Source organism: Medicago sativa, chromosome 2 (assembly GCF_051527215.1).
Source record: "Medicago sativa cultivar Bolivia chromosome 2, Bolivia_mono, whole genome shotgun sequence".
NCBI classification, from domain to species: domain Eukaryota; kingdom Viridiplantae; phylum Streptophyta; class Magnoliopsida; order Fabales; family Fabaceae; genus Medicago; species Medicago sativa.
The window spans coordinates 77,525,639-77,548,714 of NC_140750.1; the positions used below are offsets into that span (position 1 = coordinate 77,525,639).

Consider the following 23,076-nt stretch of genomic DNA (forward strand, 5'->3'; position numbering starts at 1 on the left):
GAAAAATGAGAGAGATGAAGGGGGGGACCTAGGAGAGGTGGATGAGAGAAAGAGGTGGAGAAGATCAATCGATGAAAGCAATAATGAAACAAGAAGGTTTGGGTCGTGAACAGAGAAAGTATTGATACGCGTGAAAGGTTTTACTATTAGGTTGGTAGCCCACCAAAAACTAAGGATAAACTTAACAAATGGTGGATAGGATTGGATTGGAAATAGGTTTAATTTATTTTTTCTTATTGGTACACCAAACAACGGATTAAATCAGAAGATGATAGTTTTATTGTATCCTATCACCCTATCATGTGTACCAAACATGTCGGAAATTGAAATAATTACTTGAGAGTTAACTAAAACCGTTTTTTAAATTTATTAAGTGATGATGGATGAATTATTAAACTTTTTGGTACATCAAATTTCATATCATAGATCTAGGTTTTTCAATTTAAATAAGTGACTTTTCACATAGATCTAGGTTTTTTCTTTGTGATTTCGTCATCTGAGTGTGGTGATGTGTTGTTCGTCGTCTTGTGCGGCATTGTTTGATTTCCCGTTTTGTTGCGGTGTTCATTTGATTCATATTGGAAGATCAAATATTCAATCAAAGATTTGGGCATCAACGTTGCAGATCTGGAGGCATGGGTATTCCGGTCACTTTTATTTTATCATATATTTTTGCAGGCATTATGCCGTTATATGCTATTAACTTGGATGTTGTGAGTTTGTTCGCAGATTCATCCTTTACATTTTTAGCGGTGTTGAATAATCTATCAATTTGAATGAATGAATATCGTTTTGTTTTTGTCAAAATTTTCATTTTATATGTTCGAATTATATATATTTTGAAGCGTTTTATACAATTTTGAAAATTCTAATTTGAAAAAAACTCACAACTCCAAGTGTTTTCCCCCCTAAAAAAAAACCAAGTGTTTTCCTATTAAATTACTCTAATGCATGTTTCAAAACTTTTTAGAAAATATAATCCAAAAGTGAACTTAGCATTTTGGATTTTATAATCCAAAACATGTTTAACCCTCCATCATACCAGGTTTTAATCACAATGGTGGCTATATGTCGATACATTTCGAATTGTATAATAAGAATAAGAATAAACAAAATGTGTTTGGATTATATAATTTGAATAGTATCCGCGTAGAGAACATGTATATTTGTGCAGAAAGCACGCTTATTTGAAAAGGGTTGTAATGCGATGAAATCGTTCAACTTCACTTCAAGAATTACACAATGTGTGGTGGTTTGGGTTTTGGGTGGTTTGAAAGAATTTTACGGCTAAAACTCATAAAGGTTAAATGAGGGGAGGGTTCTGAGTCATACTTATATACATGCATATTTTGGATTATATAATTTGAAGCATGCTTTTTAAGGTTCAGATTATATAATCTACATAATTGTAAGTTTGAAGGGTGCACGAAGAGGACGGATGGTGGGAAAATAAAATCTCTTTTAGTTTATCGATAATGAACCATATCAAGTCCCACCAATAAAAATAAATTGAGGCTTACTAATAAAGTTTTATGACAAGTAATGGAATATTGTTACTTCCACCCCTTCTAAACATATTCCCACCCTCTATACCAAGCCTCATACAATTGTTTAGCCTTTTAGACTGTTTCAAACGTTATGTTGAACTTTAGTAAAAAAAAAACGTTATGTTGAACAATATCAAAATTTTTTAATATTGAAAAAAAAAATCTTTTATGTTGTTTATCATAATAAAAAATAATTTTATTAAAAGAATCAATCAGAAAAATTAATTTTTGGTAGAAGGTATTCAAAACAGCTTCACATTTGTCAAAAAAAAAAAAAACAGCTTCACATTTAAAGCTTTTTTTGAAAGTGATTGTTTTTGTTAAAAAAGTAAAAAAATACAAAAATTGTAACAAATAGTATTTAAGTGATTGTATTCAACGTTACCATAGTGATGAGAAGGTTGTGATTTTTCTATCTTAGAAAGTTGTGTACGTTTCTTCTTGTTGTTGCATTCAACGTTACCATAGTAATGGGATTGGTCTTGATGAGAATGCAGGAGATATTGTAACTCGAAGAATCTTATGTGTTCATCTATACTTTTTATGCAATCTTCACTATCTAAGTTTGTTTTAAACTAATTTCATCGTTTTGTTTCAATATGATATGATTTCAATGAGTTTTCAAATTTCACCCCTTTTTTATAAGATTTCTTTACAAAAATTACGGGTATTAAAAAAAAAGTTGTTATTAGCCTTAGTTTTGTAGTAGGAGAAACTTCACTTTTTCTCCAAGATTTCTTTCTCCTTCACTATCGAGGAGGTGTAGTTTTAGGTCATATTTTAACCTAGAATCACCCTTCTGCATCTTTTTTCCTTAACTTTCAATTTAAATAAGTGGTTTCACATTTATCAAGTTTGTACTTGTGTTTTTTTTTCGTGATTTCACCGTCTTTCACATTTATCAAGTTTGTACTTTGGTGTTTTTTGGTGATTTCATTGTCCGAGCACGACGTAGTGTTTTTCGTCGTCTTATACGACGTTGTTTGATTCTGCACATATTGAAAATTGTAAATGGTCTTATAATCAAAAACAACTGAAGTATATTGAAAATTGTGTCAATTTATTTTTTAATAAGTTGATATGCTATTTGCGAAATCCTTAACGCGTGTCATTAGGAAACAAGACATATATTCCATATATGTGTTCTAAAGACACGTGAAAGGTGGAACCTTTTCATTTAATTTTTTGTACTTTGCAATTAACCAATTTATTGGTTTTTATAAAAGACTGGTTTAAACAATAAACTACTTATATTGTTATCGAGATTGCATGATGATCAAATACCTTGTTTAGTATGTGTAATTTAATTAAATTTTAGTTGTGTAGTAGGAAATGGTTCAACTTTATTTAGCCGAACGCCTTAACCAGGCGTACCAAAATTCATAGATTAATCGAGTTGGAGTGCGAGACAGTTGTTAAGATTCAATACTTCCAAGTTCCAAACAACAATTTGTGAACAATGTTTAGCAAAGTCGTTATGAATATGTTCTAGAAATGTCAACAGTAGATGCAGTTACAACGACAGATGAAAAATCAGAGAGGCCCCCTTTTGTTGAAAGGTCGATGCCAACTAGTCAAGTAGTTAAGGGTGAAGGCTCAATCAAACATATGAGAACCAAAAGAGTAAAGCTAAAAGCCAAGGAACATGGAAAACAACCTTTATCTTTCAGCAACTACTAGGTCCATGATTAATTAAGCAAGTAGGTGTTAAAAAAACATAGACAGAGAGGATGGACAAAATCATGAAACGCATGGTTTATGGAGTGTCAATGTGTCATCATGGTCTAGCCACCAACCCGACCACATTCCCAACAAGCACCATCTAGAAATTATAGAATCCAAATGCTAGCTTCCAAGTTCCAACAGTAAAATGAAAATCCAACTTATATGGTCATAGAAGTTGGTCTTTACTATTTTTTTAGGTTGCTCTCAATTTATAACCAATATTAGTAGTACTAAAATGATAACAATAATAATAATTTTGCTATTTTTTTTTAGCAAAATTTTGTTATTGTTGATACATGTACAACTTGCATTGCATTTGCATCACACACCCAACACTCCTCTCTTTAGTTGATATTGGTGTTCTTGTCCAGAATACAGTCCTAGGGTTTCACCTCTTGTGAGGGGTAGTTGCCTAAGGTTTTTGGGATAGTGTGTAGAAGACATCGAATATTTGCCTTAGAAGCCAAGTCTTCCCTTTATAGTGTTATGTAATCTCTCATCTATTTCACTAATACCAAACACAAATGTAAAGGAATTCTTATAAAGAATGTGTGTATTGGGTATAACATATGGGTCATGAAATTGGATACAACATTAACAAATCTTAAAGGGATTCTTACAAAGAATGTGTGTATGACATAATACTACAAAAAACATCAAAAGAAACAACTAAATTTAATTAACAACGATAAACACTAAATAAGCATAGCTTAGCTTCTTTCCCAACTATGTATGTTTGTTGATCAGCAAGAACAACAATCCTTATCTTGCACCCTTCAATAATCATCTACTAAATTTAATTATAGCACAATTTTATGCTATTTACAGTAAGAATTTTAAATTTAAATGAATAACTAGCTTTCAAGTTTTAATCCAAACAAAACCAAATCATATTATTCTTCTGTAACCCAAGTTCTGCTTCTTCTTCTTGAGCTTCTACTAAACAACGAACCAGAAAAGCTACGATTTAAGTTGACATTCCCAAAAAACGATAAAAAATTTCGAAAAATTCTCCGAATTCCACGTCTTTCTCTAACTCTATTACTTCCCACAGTCAAAGAAATTCTTCTAGAATCTTCGTTTGAATTGTTACCATCCATCTCCGTGTAAACAATCGGTAACTGAATCTCACCGGCTCTCCGACCACCGGCGAATCTTCCAACAGCAAATCCACCTCCCGGTAACCTCCATATCGTCAATCCAACCGCTTCTTCATCAATCTGACCGGAAATTCTACTCTCAGACGCGTTTTGATCGGACGGTAACTCGTGCCGACACACCGGACACGAATTTCGCATTGAAAGCCATGGGAGAATGCAATCGGAATGGTAAAGATGATTACACGGCATCTTACGCGCTTCAGAACCTAGCTCGAATTGTTCTTTGCAAACTGCACAGTGAATTTCGGATTCGATTTCTGAATCGGTGATTTCAACTGTTGGTATTGACTCTATCGCCGCCTTTGACGCCGGTGGATTCTCCGACCTTCCGAAACCGTTGATTTCGATTTGAGAGAATTGCTCTAACAACCGATCGAAGCCGGAACCGAGTAATAGCTCCGACATGCTTGGTGGAAGTGGACGTAGATCGGTACCGTTACTGTCTTCATAGTATAATTCAAAACTACTTGTATTCCCCTCGCTATCAACACCGCTACCGCCGCCGGCGTCTGCACCGGCACCGGCGGTGGTGTCTTCTCTAGGTCCACGGAGAACGATTACAGGATTAAAAGGCGAACGGCTGCCGCCGGCGTTACGACGTCTGCGGCGGGAGGTTTGTCTTCTGGAGGACTGAATACCGTCGGCGAAAAGAGAAACCGCCGGTGATTGACCGGCGTGAATCTCTTCGACGAATCCGTTTTGGCAGTGAGGACAAACGACGTTGTTTTGGTTCAAGATGTGAATGAAACGCGTGCAGCTGTAGCACCAAAACGACGTCGTTGAGGATGGTGTTTCAGTTTCCGAGTTCATTTAGTTTTTATTTTTGTTGACTCGGAGAGGAAATGAAGTTTTTTTTAGTAAGTGGGTTGAATGATAAAGGAAGAAAGGTTCAATATAAGGGGGGTTAGAGAACGAGGAAAATTTGAAGTACGCGTTTTTCAACTACGAACGAATACCAAGACTAGGACCTACTATAGTGTACTGTGTATACACTGTCTCTGCTGGAAAATACATGGCAATTTCTGATTTTATATTTGTATAGTTAATTGATTAAATGGCTTGATTGAGTATCAATAATTGAATAAAGAAGTACTAGGAAAATGAATTATGGGACCAGTTGGAATGAGTTGGGAATTAGGATATGGCAGGCAGCAGGCTCTTGATATGACTAGGATTAATTTTTTTGACACTAGGATTAGGATTAAATAGAGTTGATTAATTAAATATTTTGATTGTTGAAACTGGGGTGAATGAAACTGTGGATGGCCCCTAGCTAATGGAATGGATGAAAAAATACATAAAGGAGAGAAGGAGATGTCAATTTGATTTTGATTTTGAAGGTTGAAAATTGAAATGGAAACGGTGAGGTTTAGAGAAATAAGACAAGTGGCAAAGTTTGTTCATTCATTATTTACCATTAATAATTAACAAATGAATAAATGGTCTTGTTAACGAGTGCCCCCGGGGTACTCTTTAAAGATTCCAAAAGAATAAATTATTTTATAAAAAAGTCAAAGATTTTGATTTCCGATGCATTGATTACACATATTTTCATGATAAGTTACCATTTAAAGACCTTAACCAGTGTCCCGGGTGCATTGGTTAACATTTCCCAATATTTATTAATCTAACATAACATTTTTCTATAAGGATAGACTAGTCCCTTGGTTGAAATAAGTTAAAACTAATAGAGAGATTTGTAATTTATGTCTCGTATAAAAATATTAGGGATTAATTTGGATATATCTTTTAATTTTTTTTAAGAAGCCAAAAATATATTTTTTTTTTGTGGTGGCCGGGGTTTGAACCTCAAACCTTGCATATATTATGCATTGTCCAAACCAACTGAGCTATGCTCACGAGGACAGCCAAAAATATATATAAATATATAGAAAACGAGTTACAAAATGAAACAATATAGTCCAAATTAAACATAAGATGTGTGTAACAGAAAATCAGAAAAAATCAAAGAGTTTTACAAGATAGAAAAACAAAAATCCAAAAGGCGTCAACAACATTATAATTTGGAATGAAAATTGCTTTTTTGACATTAAAAACTTCACATTGAACAAGTAAAATACTTAAATGCCTCCAGTGGTAGTTAACTACCGCTGAATTCATCTCTTCAATTCACGATGTGCATGAGTTTAGACATCCTTCTGATTCACTCTGTTTTCTGATGTCATTGTTTTCACTATATGCATGAAGCACAACAAGAGGAAGAGCCGCATAAACTTCAGTCTATTGATCTTAATGTCCCTTCTTCAAGATCAAGGAGAAATTCAGGGCAACTACAACTATAAATCTAATGTTTTTTTTAATTAATCCTTCAAAAAAAATGTTTTTTAATTAAGTAACTTGTAATAAAAACTCTTAAACAATTGCTAGTATTTTCAATAAGAAATGACATGTTTCTAACTTAATTTAAAATATAATTTTCTTTAAAAAAGCAGAGAAATGTAACACTGTTTCCAAACATGGTGTGAGCAGGGCATATGAACTTTGAATGGGGTCGGGTATGATTTGTAAAATTGTAAATCATAGTAGCTCGTTTTATTTATAGAGGTTGGGATGGTGACGATTGGGTTTTGGAATCAAGATGAAGCTTTGGGGGTTTTCTGGGCTATTCTTTTGACCTTGTAGAAGAAAAATAAGGTGTGTGTGTGTTATGCTGAAGAGATGAATTCAACGGTAGTTAACTACCGCTGGGGCCAGCGGTAGTTAACTGCTGTCGAGTCCTCAACGGTATTAACTACCGCTAGGGGCATTCAGTATTTTACTTGTGTCAATGTGAAGTTTTCAATGTCAGAAAAGCAATTTTCATCTGGAATACCCTAGACATACAGACATATTATTCCACAAAAAATGAAGATCTAAGAAAGAGTTGGGCTTCTTCAAAAAAAAAAAAACAAAGAAAGAGTTGGGCTTGGAACCCTTGAGCCACCGCAGGAAATTTTACCCTATACCCAACATTTATACCTCCACCCCAACAAATTATAAAAAAATTTCAATATTACCCCTTCTATCATTTTAACGTTTTACACTTTTCTTTCACCCCTCACTTTCAATATTTGAGTTCACCCCACATGGCAAGTCCATGTTTGTATTACCCGGAAAGAATAATCCATTCCAGAAATTTGTTAATCATTCTTTCAAATTCTTCATGCCGTCGAACCCATGTTAAATCCTTAATGCAATTGAATTGATTTTAGGCATAATTGAATTGAGATTTAAGGTGAAATCAAGCCAAATAATCTGATCATCTTTGCAATTTGAATTGGCCAATTATCTTGATGTTTTACTCTTGAAAGAAAAAAAAGAATTGATTTAAGGATAACACATCAGCAATTGTTGTGCTATATACTTCCTAATCCTATTACAAACATATCTTAGTGAGTATTAAATTGATCCCAAACAAATCAAACACTTTTCCATGTTCTGAAACTGAAATATGTAGGATTGCGTTTTCTGGAAACATTATCTAAAAACAAAAATGGATCTTCATGAATGAATATCAATCAAAACGCAAAGAAAAATTGAATGAGATCTGAATCATAATACTCGCTATTGTGAAAAGCTGATGATTTTGGACACGAAGATGTTGATGCTTGCAAACAGAAAGACAACAGGGTGAACAAGAAGAGGATTCTGATAGAAACAGGAATAAATTTCAGGGAAGATTGGTGTTTTAAGAAGGGTAAAATAGACAATTCAAGTAAAATGTATGGGTGAGGGTATAAATGTAGGGGTATAGGGTAAAATTTCCGCCACCGCAAAGTATGAAGTTTCACCCTATTAATCAATCAATTTAGCGTTCAAAGAAATTTTGTTTTGGGAAATTCGTAAGTTTCCATCCTTCCAAATTATTCGGTTGGTAAACTAAAATATCTAGTTCCTTGCCAGCCAAATTAATTGAAATCTTAGTCAAATATCCTTCCAAAAAAGATGAGAGTAAAAAATTAAATAACATTTATACTGACATTAGAGGGGTGCACGCTCGAAATCCCCAACCACTGCATAACAGACACCCAAACACTCCCAATAAAATCACAATTCCAAAATGAAAGGCCCACAAATGTACTATTCTACCGAGTAGTAAAAAGTATTGATCCCACATTGAGTTTTAGTGATTACCAATCTAATTTCTAGTTTTTATTAGCTCAAAGGGAATAACTTAGTAAAGATGAATGTTTGTTTGATTAAAAACTCAAAAATCACAAAGTGTTGTAGGATTGTGGTTCTAATCATAACGATAAATCCTTGACATTCTCAATCCATTCTCTGTTGTATATTGAGTTCGTTCCTAAGGACTGAGTTTATGGATCCATTACTAGATTATTTCCACAATCCCAATTCATTTATAGCGTGTCAATTTTTAGGCATTCAATTCTACTTACTGGTTTTGTATTCAAGAGATGAATGTGAATTTCTTTGCAAATATTTAACGATGTTTTGCATATAAAATAAAAAATATTTAATAGAAACACTAAATTAATATTGATATGTTGAAAATAGTCATGAGTTTTCAAAACTTTCTCATATCGATGCATATAAAATTGATTCTGCATATATAAACATATAAAATCTGCAACGAGTGCGACACAAATATTTAACGGTGTTTTGCATATAAAATGAAAAAATGATTATGAGAAACACTACATTTATGTTAATATATATATATATATATATATATATATATATATATATAATATCGACTTTTTTGTATCAATATATTTTTTTACGCATAAAAAATGATTATGAGAAACACTGATGTTGATATTTATCATATCGACTTTCTTGTATCAATACATTTTTTTTTTCGCATCTCATGTCAATGTATAAAAATTTGTTTTCGCAGACATAGACAAATAAAATCTACAACGAATGCATTACAAATATTTAATAGATTTTTACATATAATTTTTTTAATATAAATATTATATTAATGCCGATAATTTTCATTAATATTTGTAAATATTTCACATTATTATCATTGTAATTATTTCTGATAATAGTTATTTTGGCCTTTGAATGTGTAGCAAGTAGTCACAATAGTTCATTCATGTATCAAAATTTCAAAATAGTGTTTGATATTGCACTTTGTTAGTCAAGATAGTTACTGACATTAAAATAAGTCATCAATGATGATATTAACTCTTTCATATAGAAAGTGATATGATAAAGTAAGTACTTATAGAGAGATTAATACAACAACAAATAAGTGTATCAATGGACTAATATGACAATAATAACAAGGGAAAATTGCACTTACCTCCCTCGAGGTTTCTTAAAATAACACAAACATCCCCTCTAATTCTAAAATAGACATTAACCTCCCCTAAGTTTTAAACAATTAAATAGAAACTCCCCCTCTTGACTAACGGTGTTTGTTTGTCCCTTTCTCCGTTAAATTCAAAACAAAAATAAACATAGAAAAGTTGAACTAAATTTACAAACAGAGAGGAGGCAAAAAGGCATCCGACTTAAAAGACCAGCAACCTATATAAAGCTCAAAACCTCCTGAGATGCAAATCCAGAATTCTAGATCACCCACTTGTCTCCAACAAAGAACTTTGCAAAAGTTGAATTATGAAGCCATCCTTCAATTACTTGGAACCAGCCCCACTAGCGCGCATTATTATTAAACCAGACTGCTAACCAAACCATCACTGAAACATAACAACAACACCCACAAGGATTAAACAATACCATCAATTACATAATTTGATGTCAAACCAAAATAAGCAAAATTGGGAGCCAATTAAGGAAATACCAAAACCACTATTGTCTACACAGCTAATAAAATGAACCTATAACCACGACTCCATTTAAGCAAAGGATTTGAGATTAATTAAAATCAGATCATACCCAACAACAAAATTCAAAGCTCCACGTAACAGAAACAGTGTCTAGGATTTATATATTGCCCACAATAAAGCTTCCAATATAGTTCCATTACATTGTTTCCTTAGTTTAGTGACCCATTCTTTTTGTTCTCCACTGCCACCTCCATTTTTGAACCCTCCACTTAAAACATATCTATCCAACAAAAGTGGAATCTCAAACGTGACTTCAAGCATGTTAGAAACCATAAGCTTGCGAGTGCAGAAAATGATAAGCTATATTGAATTTAAAGAATTGAGATCTATAAAATACAAGCCAACATAAAGAGTGTGTGCCTGTAAGGGAGAGTAAAGTTGGAGGAAAGAAAAACACAAAGTAACGAATTAACAGACATTGAAGAAATAAACGGTGGGGGAGGTTTGTGATAAGTTAGAAAATAGAAGGGGTGTAGGTTACATTTAGATAAACCTTGGGGGGGGGGTTAATGTAATTAACCCCCAAGTAATTGAAGGATGGCTTCATAATTCAACTTTTGCAAAGTTCTTTGTTGGAGACAAGTGGGTGATCTGGAATTCTGGATTTGCATCTCAGGAGGTTTTGAGCTTTATATAGGTTGCTGGTCTTTTAAGTCGGATGCCTCTTTGCCTCCTCTCTGTTTGTAAATTTAGTTCAACTTTTCTATGTTTATTTTTGTTTTGAATTTAACGGAGAAAGGGACAAACAAACACCGTTAGTCAAGAGGGGGAGTTTCTATTTAATTGTTTAAAACTTAGGGGAGGTTAATGTCTATTTTATAATTAGAGGGGATGTTTGTGTTATTTTAAGAAACCTCGAGGGAGGTAAGTGCAATTTTCCCTAATAACAAAATATTTAAACCGAAATCATTATTTTCACTAACATAACTTGTCAACAAAAAAAAAACAGACAGTGAAACTATTTTTAGTTACTGGTGACAAAAGCAAATTTGATTGACACACACTGAACTTATCTGGACGTAAAATAACCAACGGAAACGCAGAGGGAGTTTGATCGAAACAAACTAGATTCCATTTCGGTAAAGCGACTTCGTTTAACATCACTCTACTTATCACAGCACATGTTTGCTTTATTTTTTTCTTCATCTTTCATTCAGCCATGCTTTTTTCTGCTCCACTTTTCCTCCTTTCTCATATAAATTATCATTTTATTTATCTTATTTCTGCGTGTTATTCTTCAATAATTACCTCCATTCCTTTTTGGTATTGTTTCAAATCAGCTTTTCTCTGTTTACCATCTCTTCTCTTGTTTCTTCTCTTAGGTTCTTTGAGTTAAGGTGCAAGAACAATCAATATTTGAGGGGGTTCAAAAAGTAAATTATATTGGATTTACGGGTATTTTTGTCCAGTTCAGGAGTTCACTTGAACACCCTCAACATAGTGTAGCTCCTCCCCTGCCACCACCCACTGAGATTTTTCGCATAAGCTGTATGAAAGAACTTGTTATTATCACTCAACACCAAACTTCATATTTTGTTTCTTTGTTGTTTAATTTGAACACCCTTTTTTGGTTTTTTTTGTAGATGAAGGTTAAGAAACAAAAGAGACATAGGAAGAGTTTAACGTTTTACACTGCATGTTTTGGGTTTCGAAAACCTTACAAAGTTCTATGTGATGGAACATTTGTTCATCACCTTGTTGTCAATCGCATAACACCTGCTGACACTGCTCTTGCCAACATTCTTAGTGCCACCGTCAAGCTCTACACAACAAGGTTTTTGTTTTGTTTTGTTTTGGGTGCTTTTGTTTTTGTTTTGATGTTTTTTTTGTGTTGTTGATTTGGGTTTTGGATATTGCTGATGTAGATGTGTTCTAGCAGAGTTGAAACGGCTTGGTAAATCATACTCGGAGGCTCTTGATGCAGCTAATAAGCTTATAATTGCAAGGTTAAACCATGTTCTATTTATCGATATACATGTGCATGTTTCTGATGTAGCGCATATGCTTTTAAACTAAGAGTCTGTTTGGATTGACTTATCTACTGACATAAGCACTTGTAAGACTGTTTGGGAAGATTTACGAAAACAACTTATAGGTTACACGAAGACAGTTAACTTTATTTTAGCTTTTCTCATAGAAAAATAGGTTATGCATAATCACTTATTATGACAAGTTTTTTTTGCTATAAGCTGAAAATTAATTGTTTATCCAAACAGGGACTTATTGTTTTTAACAGACTTTCCGTGTGTCGTTATGATAGATGCTAGATGTGCATGATGAATGATACCGGATTTAGTAGGCTGACAACCTTTAAATGTGAATTTATTATACCAATTTTATTTAATAGAGGGGTCAAATGGGTATCTTCCGAATAATTTGGGTGATGCAGTTTTGGAAGGGTAGGTTAGGTTGGGCTATTGACAATCCCCGTAGGCAATTTGTGAAGGAGTTCTTGCCATGACTGCACCGTAGGCTGCAATGGCGTCTTATTTTTGCCCTTTTCCCATATTCCACCATTGGCAACACTATGTTAGGTTGATAAAACACAAATTTGAAGAAAATGGGTCTGTCTAATTCAGTCCAACAGGTTTTTGTTAGACACAAAGCAAGACCTCCTTTTGCCTCAAAAAAGAAACAACTTTGAAGTTTCAAAAGAATCTAAGCATTTTAAATCCTTTAGGTTTTCATTTATTCTTGTTGCTCATATTTGAAGTTCTTTCTAATTTTTTTTTCTGCCCCTATTATTGTTATTTACTAAGGCTTTGTTTGCAAGTTTGGAGGGGAAGGGAGGGGAAGGCTTGGGAAAAAAGGAAGGAGCAAGTGGAAGAAATAGAGGAAAATGGGAGGGGAGGACTTTGGGGGGTTTGTTTTATCTTGGTTTTCGGGTGTCAAACATTGATTACGTTTGAACCTTTTTAACCTTTGATATCTCATTTTTTCTTGGGAAGGGAAAAATAAGAAAAACCCTTGAGAATCGAGGTCCGGGAGTTGTTTTCGCTACGGGAAGGTGTTAGGCACCCATAACGACTATAGTATCCTATAGGAACCGTCTTTACTTTCTACGCGTGCGCTTTATTTTTAAATGCTATTTGAAAGTGATATTTACACCTAAGAGTTTACTAAGTGAAGAATTGGAGGGAGAAGAAGATGTTTGAATTTTTATTTTATTTGAATTGAAGGAATTTTGATTCCTTGCCTACGTACCCTTTTAAGGGATCAAATCCACCGTAGTTCTCTTCAAAAATGTTTTTGTTTTTGTTGGTTGATTTTAAGTTTGAAAATTGGAATTTTAAAGAATGGAGATTGAGAGGCCTTAAAGGCATGAGATTTAAGGAAAAAAAGTGAGGTTTGATTAGTTATTTTGAAAAAAGGGTCAAGTATGTTTAAAATTCATTGAAATTTTGATTAAGAAAATAAAAGAGAATACAATGGGATTTTGGATCCCAAGGTTTATTAAAAAAAGATTTGAGTGATGTTGTTCAAGTTGTTTTTGGAAAATGATTTTTCTAAGGTGTAAACCCTAGGCATTCATCTAGACATACAATCCTAAGCATACATCTAAACATGCATATCCTAGCCATACATCTAAAGTGACGTGTGTGCATGTGTCGGTGCTTGTGTCGGTGTACATCTTTAGAGTCCATAGTCCTTTACATCATTGGCCTAGATACATTCTATGGTCTTGCAAGAAATTAAAAAAATGTATGAAGTAAAATACACCACCCTAAGTTTTTACATGCTACATCTTGGCAAGAATTAAATTGCAAGAAAAATAGAGATGAATATGAGATGAGAGGAGCTTATGGGATGCATGAAACATGAAGTGAAAGTGGTTAGTAATACAAATGATATAATAACAAAAAATGAAGCAAGTAAAGCAAGCAAAAAACACATTGAAACTTGACATTTTTTAGACATTTTGAAAGGGTAAAATCATAGAAAAAATAAGGCAATGACATAGAGGTAACCAAGGGATTATGAGCATATATGTTGACACATTTTGAAACCAAGAATTTACCAAGAGCAAAAGAAAGATTAAAATGCAAGAAATTGACATAACACCATGCTTAAAATATATCATTATGAATCTTGTAAATTATGAATCCAATGATCTAATATCATAGCCAAATTTTCAGTCATGATGCAAGAATCAAAGGATTAATATCTCACAAAATGCCCAATGATTCCCATAGTTATCACATTTATTTCCACGTTTTTACCGAGATTCGAGTACACACTTAACAAGCAAGCAAGAATGAAACTCACATATATTTTCCATATTTTGGAGGTAAGATTTAACACGCACAAATTCAAGAAACACACACAAGAAAAACTATGCGAGAAATACATGATTAATTTGGAGTTTTTTCCTTTTCAAACACTTTAACAAAAATGAAAATCAATGGATTGACAAAGAAATCAATATATCTTCACACTTTTTTTAGATCCAAATTAATCGTGTATTAACGCTAAACACAAACTAGAATTAACAAGAATAGCACTGCAAATTTTTAGAAAATTTTGGTACAAGAATCAACCAAACAGGAGGTGTGAGCAGCAAGAAATTATCAAGAACACACAGGGAAGGGGGGTGTGCATAGCAGGCAGGCATACAGGCATGGCAGTTGGGCTGTAGGAAGTAGCAATGGGTTTGAGCAACAAAGCTGGGTCGGTTAGACCCATGGGTTGTGGGTGCAATTGAAATTGGTTATAGTCCCTTCTTCCTCATTTTTACAAAACACGTATTCTCCTCTCTCTCACTAAAACTCACCTACTCTCTCACAGCAGATACATAATCCTTCCCAACCATATAAATCAAAGCTTTATTTCTATTCACAAGGTTCTTAAATTCAACCTCGCTCAACGACCCATGATTCTTCCCTTCAGCTTTCAAAAACGAATCTTTCGCACCTTCTAAATCACCAGTTTGCAATTAAATATACCCAAGTTGCGAAATCAAAAACGGATCTTCAGGATCACGCGAAATTAAGGTTTTGATCAAACTCAAACACACACCGAATTCCTTATGACACAAATGGTGCCCAATTATACAATTCACAACAAAAACCTCTCTTTTTCGCCATACACGAACAGAAGCACTTAAATTATCATCTTCCTTAACCTTAATCTTCTCCCTTTTCCAGATTCAAAAACAATTTTCAAGAGATTCAAACACAAACGCTCAACAAACACAAACACATAGAGAGATGAATTCGACGGAGCTTCTTACCTCTTTGGTTTGCGATTCTGGACGTGATTGTTGTTGTTGCTTGGCTACCGATGCAATTGACTGAAGAAGCTCCAGAAGAGGTAAAAGCTTCGCAACTTCACGAACTGATCCTCCGCCGTCATCATCTTCTGATGGAATCAAGCAAAACACACAGTTCTTGAAGGATTCGAAGATTCTAGAATTCGTGTGGAGAAATTCTTCACCGGTGATTCGATGAAGTGTGAGAATTGATTTGAGATTGGAGCGTTGGTGTGATGGTGATTTGAGGTTTGGAAATGGAAATGGATTTGGGTTAGAGATGAAGATTGGATTTTTGTTTGAAAACGTGACTGGATTTGTGATATTGTGATGAAGAAAGTGGTTATGGAGGATTGTGGTGAAGTTGTGGTGGTTCTTGGTGGTTATGGTGGTTAAAGGTGGTTGTGGTGGTGGAAGATGAAGTTAGTTAGAGGAGAGAGAAAGTGGGAGAGAAAATGATTAGAAAAATGATTTTTGGAATTTTTGGGAATTTTTTGTGTAAATGATTATTAGTTTTTTCTTTTGACCATGACTTTGACTTTTATAGGTGATGAAAGGGATGCTTGCCCAATGACGTGATGCCATGTGGCACTTGGACTTAACAAACCTTGACTTTGACTCTAACAAACTTGAAAGAGGGTTAAAATGCAAATAACAAAAGTACAAGGACCAAAATGAAAATTAAAACTAAAATTGAATTGAAAAAGTAAATTGAAAATTAACGTAAAGCGAGACGATTAAAAGCAACAAAGCAGATTAAAATGAATCAGAATTTTTATGTGAAATGACCAAAATGCCCCTGGGGACTAAAACGACTCAAAATGACTCAGATGCAATTTTAAAATGATTTTTTAACAAGGAATTAAAGCAAGAGCTTTATACAAGCAAATTAAAAGACTCAGAGACAAATTTTAGAATTTAAACAGAATTTTAACACATGAAAAGACTAAAATGCCCCTAGGGGCTAAACTGACTTAAAAATGACTTCAAATGCAATTCTTAAAATGGATTTTGACATAGAATTGAAATAAAGACTTATTCAAACCAATTGGAAAGACTAAAACAATTTTCAAAAATTAAAATGAGTTGAATGCAGGGAATGACTAAAATACCCTTTTCCATGGATTTTGCAAATAACATTGAAATAAAATGCAGAGAAAAATGCAATTGATCAGAGATATATCAAATGACTTAAAATGCGAGAAAAGGAGAATTGAGCTAGTATTTTTAGGTCCAAAATTAGGGTGTAACAGGGTTAACTTTTCTTCATAATATTAAACCCTACTCATTTGGGGGAACTAAAAAATTGTATTGGAGGAGGGTTTTGGGGGGTTTTGGAGGGTTTATATGAATTCTTCAAATTTAATCTATGTTGTTATATTATTTTTAAAATTAAAAATATAGTAATCATATGCATTAATTTATCATTCTCTATAAAACTACTCTTTTAAAAAAATTTAAAGATTTCTCAATTTTCCCTCATATTTTCCACGCTTTAAAGCCTTCCCTTCCCCTCCCCTCCAAACTCGCAAACAAAGCCTAAGGAAAGCCACCTTTAGCTCCTTGCCCAATGATTAATCATCAGTATCTAATATTGTGGATCACCGAAACCACTTATATTGGTTAAATAACTTCCTCATCCAATGCCTTCTCACTTTGGCCCATTGGTTTCAAATTTTTGAAACCTGGACAAAGCAGGATTCCTTTCAGAAACAATATTAATAGGATGACCTCTTAGAAGACTATTGTTGTCCCTTGGAATTATAAACTTAAAATCGTTGTTACTTGATACCCTCATTGAGTTCTGTTATACATTATAATTTCATTGAGAATTAAAAATTTATAGACCCATGTACATGTAGAACTAACCTTGAGGTACCCAAGTTGAATCACTTTTTAGACTGACTGAAATGACATGTTAAATTAAAAGGCTGCCTAATGTGAAGAATGGAAGCTGTTTTTTTTAGTTTTTTATGTCTTAATGATCATTATCTAATATTCGATTAGTCCACTAGACTGTAAAGGATCGTTGTTTTTTATTTGGGTTGAGATATTTGAGCACAAGCATTGTTATGTGATGGTTTTATAATTTGATCTAAACTCCGATTTGCAGATGCGAGCACGATAAATGTGTGAGGGCCGATTCCTGCATCATGGAGGTTGTTGGAGAAAATAATTTCGAGCACTTCTTTGTTGCTAGTCAAGACACTGACCTACGGAAGAAGTTGGAATATTATTTTGCAATGTTAATTGTAACAATTCGATATGTTGTTGTTACTTTGTAAACATGATAAAATGTTATTTGCATTAATGGCATGTTCTGTGCAGTGAAATTCTGCGTATTTACATCTAAATATATGTTGACTTTGTGTAAATTTGTCTCGTTGTACATATGTTTAGTCTTTATCTGCTTGTTGCAGGTACCTGGTGTGCCTCTCATATTTGGTCTCAGAAATGCTCTTTTCCTCGAATCTCCATCTGCATTTCAGAAGGAGTGTGTCAAGTCTTCTGAAGAAAGACGATTGCATATGACCGATAAAGAGTACCAGATATTTAAGGATATGGCTCTGAAAAGATTGGCCGATGGTGAAGCTGATAATTCCAATGCTGAAATAACGGAAAACAATGATTTAGGAGATTCGATTGCAAGTGCACAGGCAATAAAAAGAAGCATAATTTCAAGGAATCAGAATGGCGTCAAGGATAAACCTCAGTTCAAGAGAAGAAAAGCAAAGGTTATATTTTATTTTTGTGCCGTATCTTTTTTCTTAATTGGTTATTGATTTTCATATATCTAAACATATATAGGCTTATAGCTTACCATTTTGATTGTAGCTGATAGTGGTAATGAGAGAAACATATAGGAAATTTAGAAACTGAAGGAAATGATATAACTTGAGAGAGATGGTCTATTATTCTGAGGCATCTTGGATGATTATAACAGTAACTATGCAACTGAATATTTTAGGGACATAATGCTGACAGAACTAAAAGACTCCAGCTTGCACTACCACATGGAAGTGATTGTTAACCAACTGGCAGTATTTTTTTTTTTTTTGTGAATAAAACAAGTTGGTAGCAGCCAATTAGCAATTAATTGTTCATATAGACTTGATAAATTTTTGCCACAAATTAATTTCTTTTTCTCTCTTCCTCTCTTACTTGCAGCACTTGACACAGTTTGTAAATATGGTTATATGGCTGTCTATTTTGGCTTTGAGTGTTTAAAATTTTCTATATCATGAAGACATGAACTATGGTTTAGTAAAATAAAAGAGTTATGGTTTCTCTCCCTCCATTTATTCTGTGTCATTCTACAATGATTTTGTAAAAATGAAAATATGGTCATGTTAACGGGTGTTTGGAGGGTACCTATAAAATTTGTTGCATTTGGAAAAAATTTGATGGGTCAAATAGTTAACAACATTTATTGATCATCCCAGAGTTAGATTTTTCTGCACACGTATTATGTTTTGATTTTAACGTTCTATGATGTTTTCTTGAAACTTAAATGTAAACATGTTCATATGCATGCTGGGATGTTTCATATTAATTTATTGTTTCTAACAGTTATTGTATTGATTATGATGTAATTTGATCTATGTAGCCAACCATACTTGGTGGGATAATATTTGGTGGTGGTTGTAACAGTTGTATTGTGTCACTTTTTGATGATATTGCTGTGAACTTTGCAGGGTCCAAACCCACTTTCGTGCAAGAAGAAGAAAAATCGTGAAAACCAAAATAATCCTACGGAGGTAGGGTTGTTGGCAAAATTTAAATGTATTTACAATTTGAACATGAAAACACTAATCTGTTAACTTAGGATTAGATTTTAATTCATTGTTGGATTAAAGCTTCATTTATTGCTTAAATTTATAGCTGCATAGGGTGTCCATTGTCCAACTCTTTATATTATGTGCTGACATATGATTAAATGATAGTGTAAAAAACGTCACACTATACACCCCTGCATTCTACCATGTGCTAAAATTCAACTTGATCAATTGGTCACGTAGGCCCTAATTTCATATTAAGAACCAAATCTCCTAAATGGCTAAACTGTATGGTGAAAACTTTGGTTGTTTTTATGTATCTAATGGTTTTAATACTTGAACTGAAGGGGTTCATGACACAACAGCTAAAAGTTACTGCTGTCTGACTCGAATCTCGGGAATCAGAATCAGTCTCTTACAAATGCAAATTAAGGCTGCTTGTGATAGGCCAACAATAGTTCCGACCCGCTGCTAATAATGTCTTTTTCAGAATATTGTCTAACCTGAAAAACTGAATTCTGTAATGTTAGTTTCCTTTTCAATTTTAGATAGTATTGCAATTGTGCAAAACAGTTTAGATGCTATATACTTAGCTGTTCTGGTTTTGTTTATGCATGCACATTAAACGAATTCCGAATCCCTTAGTTTAGTTCAGCTATTGTATAGTATATAGCATATTTTAAATGTGTTTTATCTGCTGGAAGTTATATTTTGGATGCTTCTTACTGGTCTGTTAGATGTTTCCTTGACTTGACTCTTATGTAGGAAACCAAAGGAGACAACACAGTGAAGAGAAGCAGGAAAAGGAAGAGGTCACGGAAAGGAAAAAAATCAACAGAAACAGACAGTCAAGTAGGTCATTAGGTATAATGGATTAGCTCCTCGAATGAGTTTAGAGAGAATGCCAAATTTTAATTTATGTTGGCATGGCACGGGAAAGTACACTAGTTATATTTTGTAATTTTATCATACTATGGTTCTATTTGGCCATTACAATACAGACAGCAAAAGTGATGAGATTATTGATTTGGATCATGATTTGAGGCAACGATGTTAAATTATTAAGCTTATAATTTATCAAAGTTATCGGTAACGTTGAGTATCATCAATGCTAAGTTTGTAAGGAACTTTAGATTCCATTACTACCGACTGTCTCAGTGTTCATCACAATGGCACGTTATACTTAAGCAACTCATATATTTTACTTAATGGTAAGAATTTTATGAAACCCTCCGATCCCCACACTTATTTATTTATTTGAACTCAATTTTATTTTATTAATATTAATTTATTTTAAATTAATATAAGTATTTAATGATATAATATATTTAGTTTACTTAATTTTACGATAGTGCTATATATAGTGAATGAATAGTTTGTGAGCTCTCACGATTCGATGTATTGGGGTTAAACATGACACAATGGTAAAAGAGCATGTGAAATTCTACTTGGTTAAAATGGGACATGATCCCACTTTATACCCCTATGGTATTGTATGTATTTCAATATATTCATTTTAGTGAGATATTTTTCGTGTACCATAATTGTAAAAATTAGGCACCATTTTATAAAATTTTGTATTAATTTTAAAAGAAAATGTTTACCACGTGCATGACACAATTTCGAAACTAGTTGGAACTGAAACCCGCTGCAAAAACCGATGTCAGAGTTGATCGCGGACAACTGCCAAACTGCTAGAAAGAAAATGCGTCGAAGCAAGGACCTAGGACGAGGGAGTTCAATATTTTGAATTTTAATTAATATATATATATATATATATATATATATATATATATATTAAAAAGCACAATGACAATTTCATGAATATGATGTTGATAAATAAATTCATGCCTATGGTCGCACCAACACCTCTCCCAAATGGCAAGATATTCTAGGACAGTATTCCATCGCCAACCTCGAACTCTTCAACATCGTTGACAATATCAAGAAGGTCTCCAAGGCATTCATAGTCTATCCCAAGAATGTCAATGCCGACAATGCTACAAGAATGAATATCTCATGTATTTATAGTATACTTTTCATTCATTCACATTTTGAATCACCATGACAATGTTTTCTCAGTACTGCCTGTCATGCTTTCCACAAAACTACTCCCTGAAATGGAGACGGAGGACACCTCCAAGAGAGATCAATTGCTTCAGGGGATGTAGAACCTCCCAATTGCCACTTAAATTGACAAGTTGAATGCTAGAATTGATATGATTGCCGCAGCCTGTGAAGGCGCTGAAAAAGTATTGGCCGACACTTGTAAAGCATACTGCTTTGGAACTCGTCAGGGCCCTGCCATTGCCCCCACTCTCGACAAGGGTCAAGCTGCCAAAATTCAAGAACAGGAAAATCTACTCCGAGCTGCTGTCAATGTTGGCGAGGGTAATCATTTCACATGCTGCCTTGCCTTGTATTATATTAAATATATTTATAGATACATCACAACCAATGCTCGCTCTTGTTCTAAATACATACATATTAAGATCTAAAATTGCTTTCATATGGATAATTCTGGTAATATACATTTGTGCACTGTTTGCATTAGACTTAGTTTAATCCATCAAGACTTCTTGAGTACAAGAAAGTGCTATTGTGGCTTCCCATATGTTGAGTGATCAAAGCATGAACTTCATTCCTCATTGTCATTTATTCTATTTTCTACTTGTCTTATTGCTGAATCATCCATCATTTGGGGTTTTACATTGTAGTGTTTAACATGGGAGGTGGCAACCCTGGTCTGATGTTGATACAGCAGCAGCAGCAACACAGTTCACAAGGTGCATTTGGTGGCATGGCATCCAACACTCAGAATCTACAATCTGGTATGATGACGCTTCAGAACGCGCAACAGAATCATCCCAATTTCACTCAACAGAGACAACAAAATCAACAGTGATAGGAATTTACTCATTCGTGAATGTGAATATAAAGACGTTTTAAGAGGAGTTCTGCTCATCAAATAAAGTTGTCCGGAGTTAAATCTGAACCTCTCAGATTTGAAAAGAGCGAGTTAATCCGTAGAAAATTGCTCTTCTCCCATCCAAAAATTGTTCACTCCCAACTGAACTGACCAAAATACTCCCACGTGAGTTAACTCAGGTTCGGTGCAATCCACATAAGTTAACTCACGTTGAGGGTATAACCTATTGGTGACACAACAAAACAGTGACAAAACATCCTACCAAGAATCTTTTATGGCACACGTGAGGTTCGCTAGGTGCATGCACAATTTGTATATTGTATGTTTCGCCAGGTGCATGCACAATTTGTAAATTGTATGTTATATATGGTCCCTTAACCAATTGTCTCATATAACACTAACTAACAATTATTTTATGCAGTTAACAAATCATAGAAACAAATTTATATGGACTACGAAACCACAAGAAATAGGTAATATAAATCAGTAGTACCTATTAGAATGGGAGCCACAGCCCACAGATGGCGTTTTAAATAATATTCGCAATGATAAATTTCCAGTGATTTAATTCAATATTACTGAGACAGATGCAATGATTGATTTTAATCCAGTTTTCCTCAAAGTTAATTTCTTCTACATGAGCATAAGATTATGGAGATAGCTTAAAATGCAACAGAATTTAAAGCAGATTATTGTTTTCTTCAATAGTTATGCCCCATGTTTCTTATAACACAGGCTGCAATGTGCTTAGAAATTGAGAGTATATAGACACTTTAAGGTGGCTTGTGTATTAGGAAAAATTGACAAGTACTACCACTATTATTAAACTTGGTTCACTCGTCAACATTTTGACAGCACCCATATCGTTCTCA

At 33.8% G+C, this 23,076-nt stretch overlaps 3 protein-coding genes across 3 annotated transcripts; 2 read left to right on the top strand and 1 right to left on the bottom strand.

Annotated features, from left to right (window-relative positions):
* Nucleotides 1–3,928: 3,928 nt before the first annotated feature.
* Nucleotides 3,929–5,605, bottom strand: RDUF2 (zinc finger (C3HC4-type RING finger) family protein). Its single transcript, XM_085746931.1, has one exon. The coding sequence runs from the start codon at nucleotides 5,240–5,242 to the stop codon at nucleotides 4,166–4,168; it is 1,077 nt and encodes a 358-aa protein (XP_085603057.1). The 5' UTR covers nucleotides 5,243–5,605; the 3' UTR covers nucleotides 3,929–4,165.
* Nucleotides 5,606–11,834: 6,229 nt separating this feature from the next.
* Nucleotides 11,835–12,267, top strand: LOC146950981 (uncharacterized). Its single transcript, XM_085748695.1, has 2 exons — nucleotides 11,835–12,025; nucleotides 12,117–12,267. Exons 1-2 carry the CDS (start codon nucleotides 11,835–11,837, stop codon nucleotides 12,265–12,267), a joined length of 342 nt encoding a protein of 113 aa, XP_085604821.1.
* Nucleotides 12,268–17,612: 5,345 nt separating this feature from the next.
* On the top strand, nucleotides 17,613–20,414 carry LOC146950982 (uncharacterized). Its single transcript, XM_085746932.1, has 3 exons — nucleotides 17,613–18,234; nucleotides 19,195–19,257; nucleotides 20,041–20,414. The coding sequence occupies exons 1-3, from the start codon at nucleotides 17,815–17,817 to the stop codon at nucleotides 20,137–20,139; spliced, it is 582 nt and encodes a 193-aa protein (XP_085603058.1). The 5' UTR covers nucleotides 17,613–17,814; the 3' UTR covers nucleotides 20,140–20,414.
* Nucleotides 20,415–23,076: the final 2,662 nt, after the last annotated feature.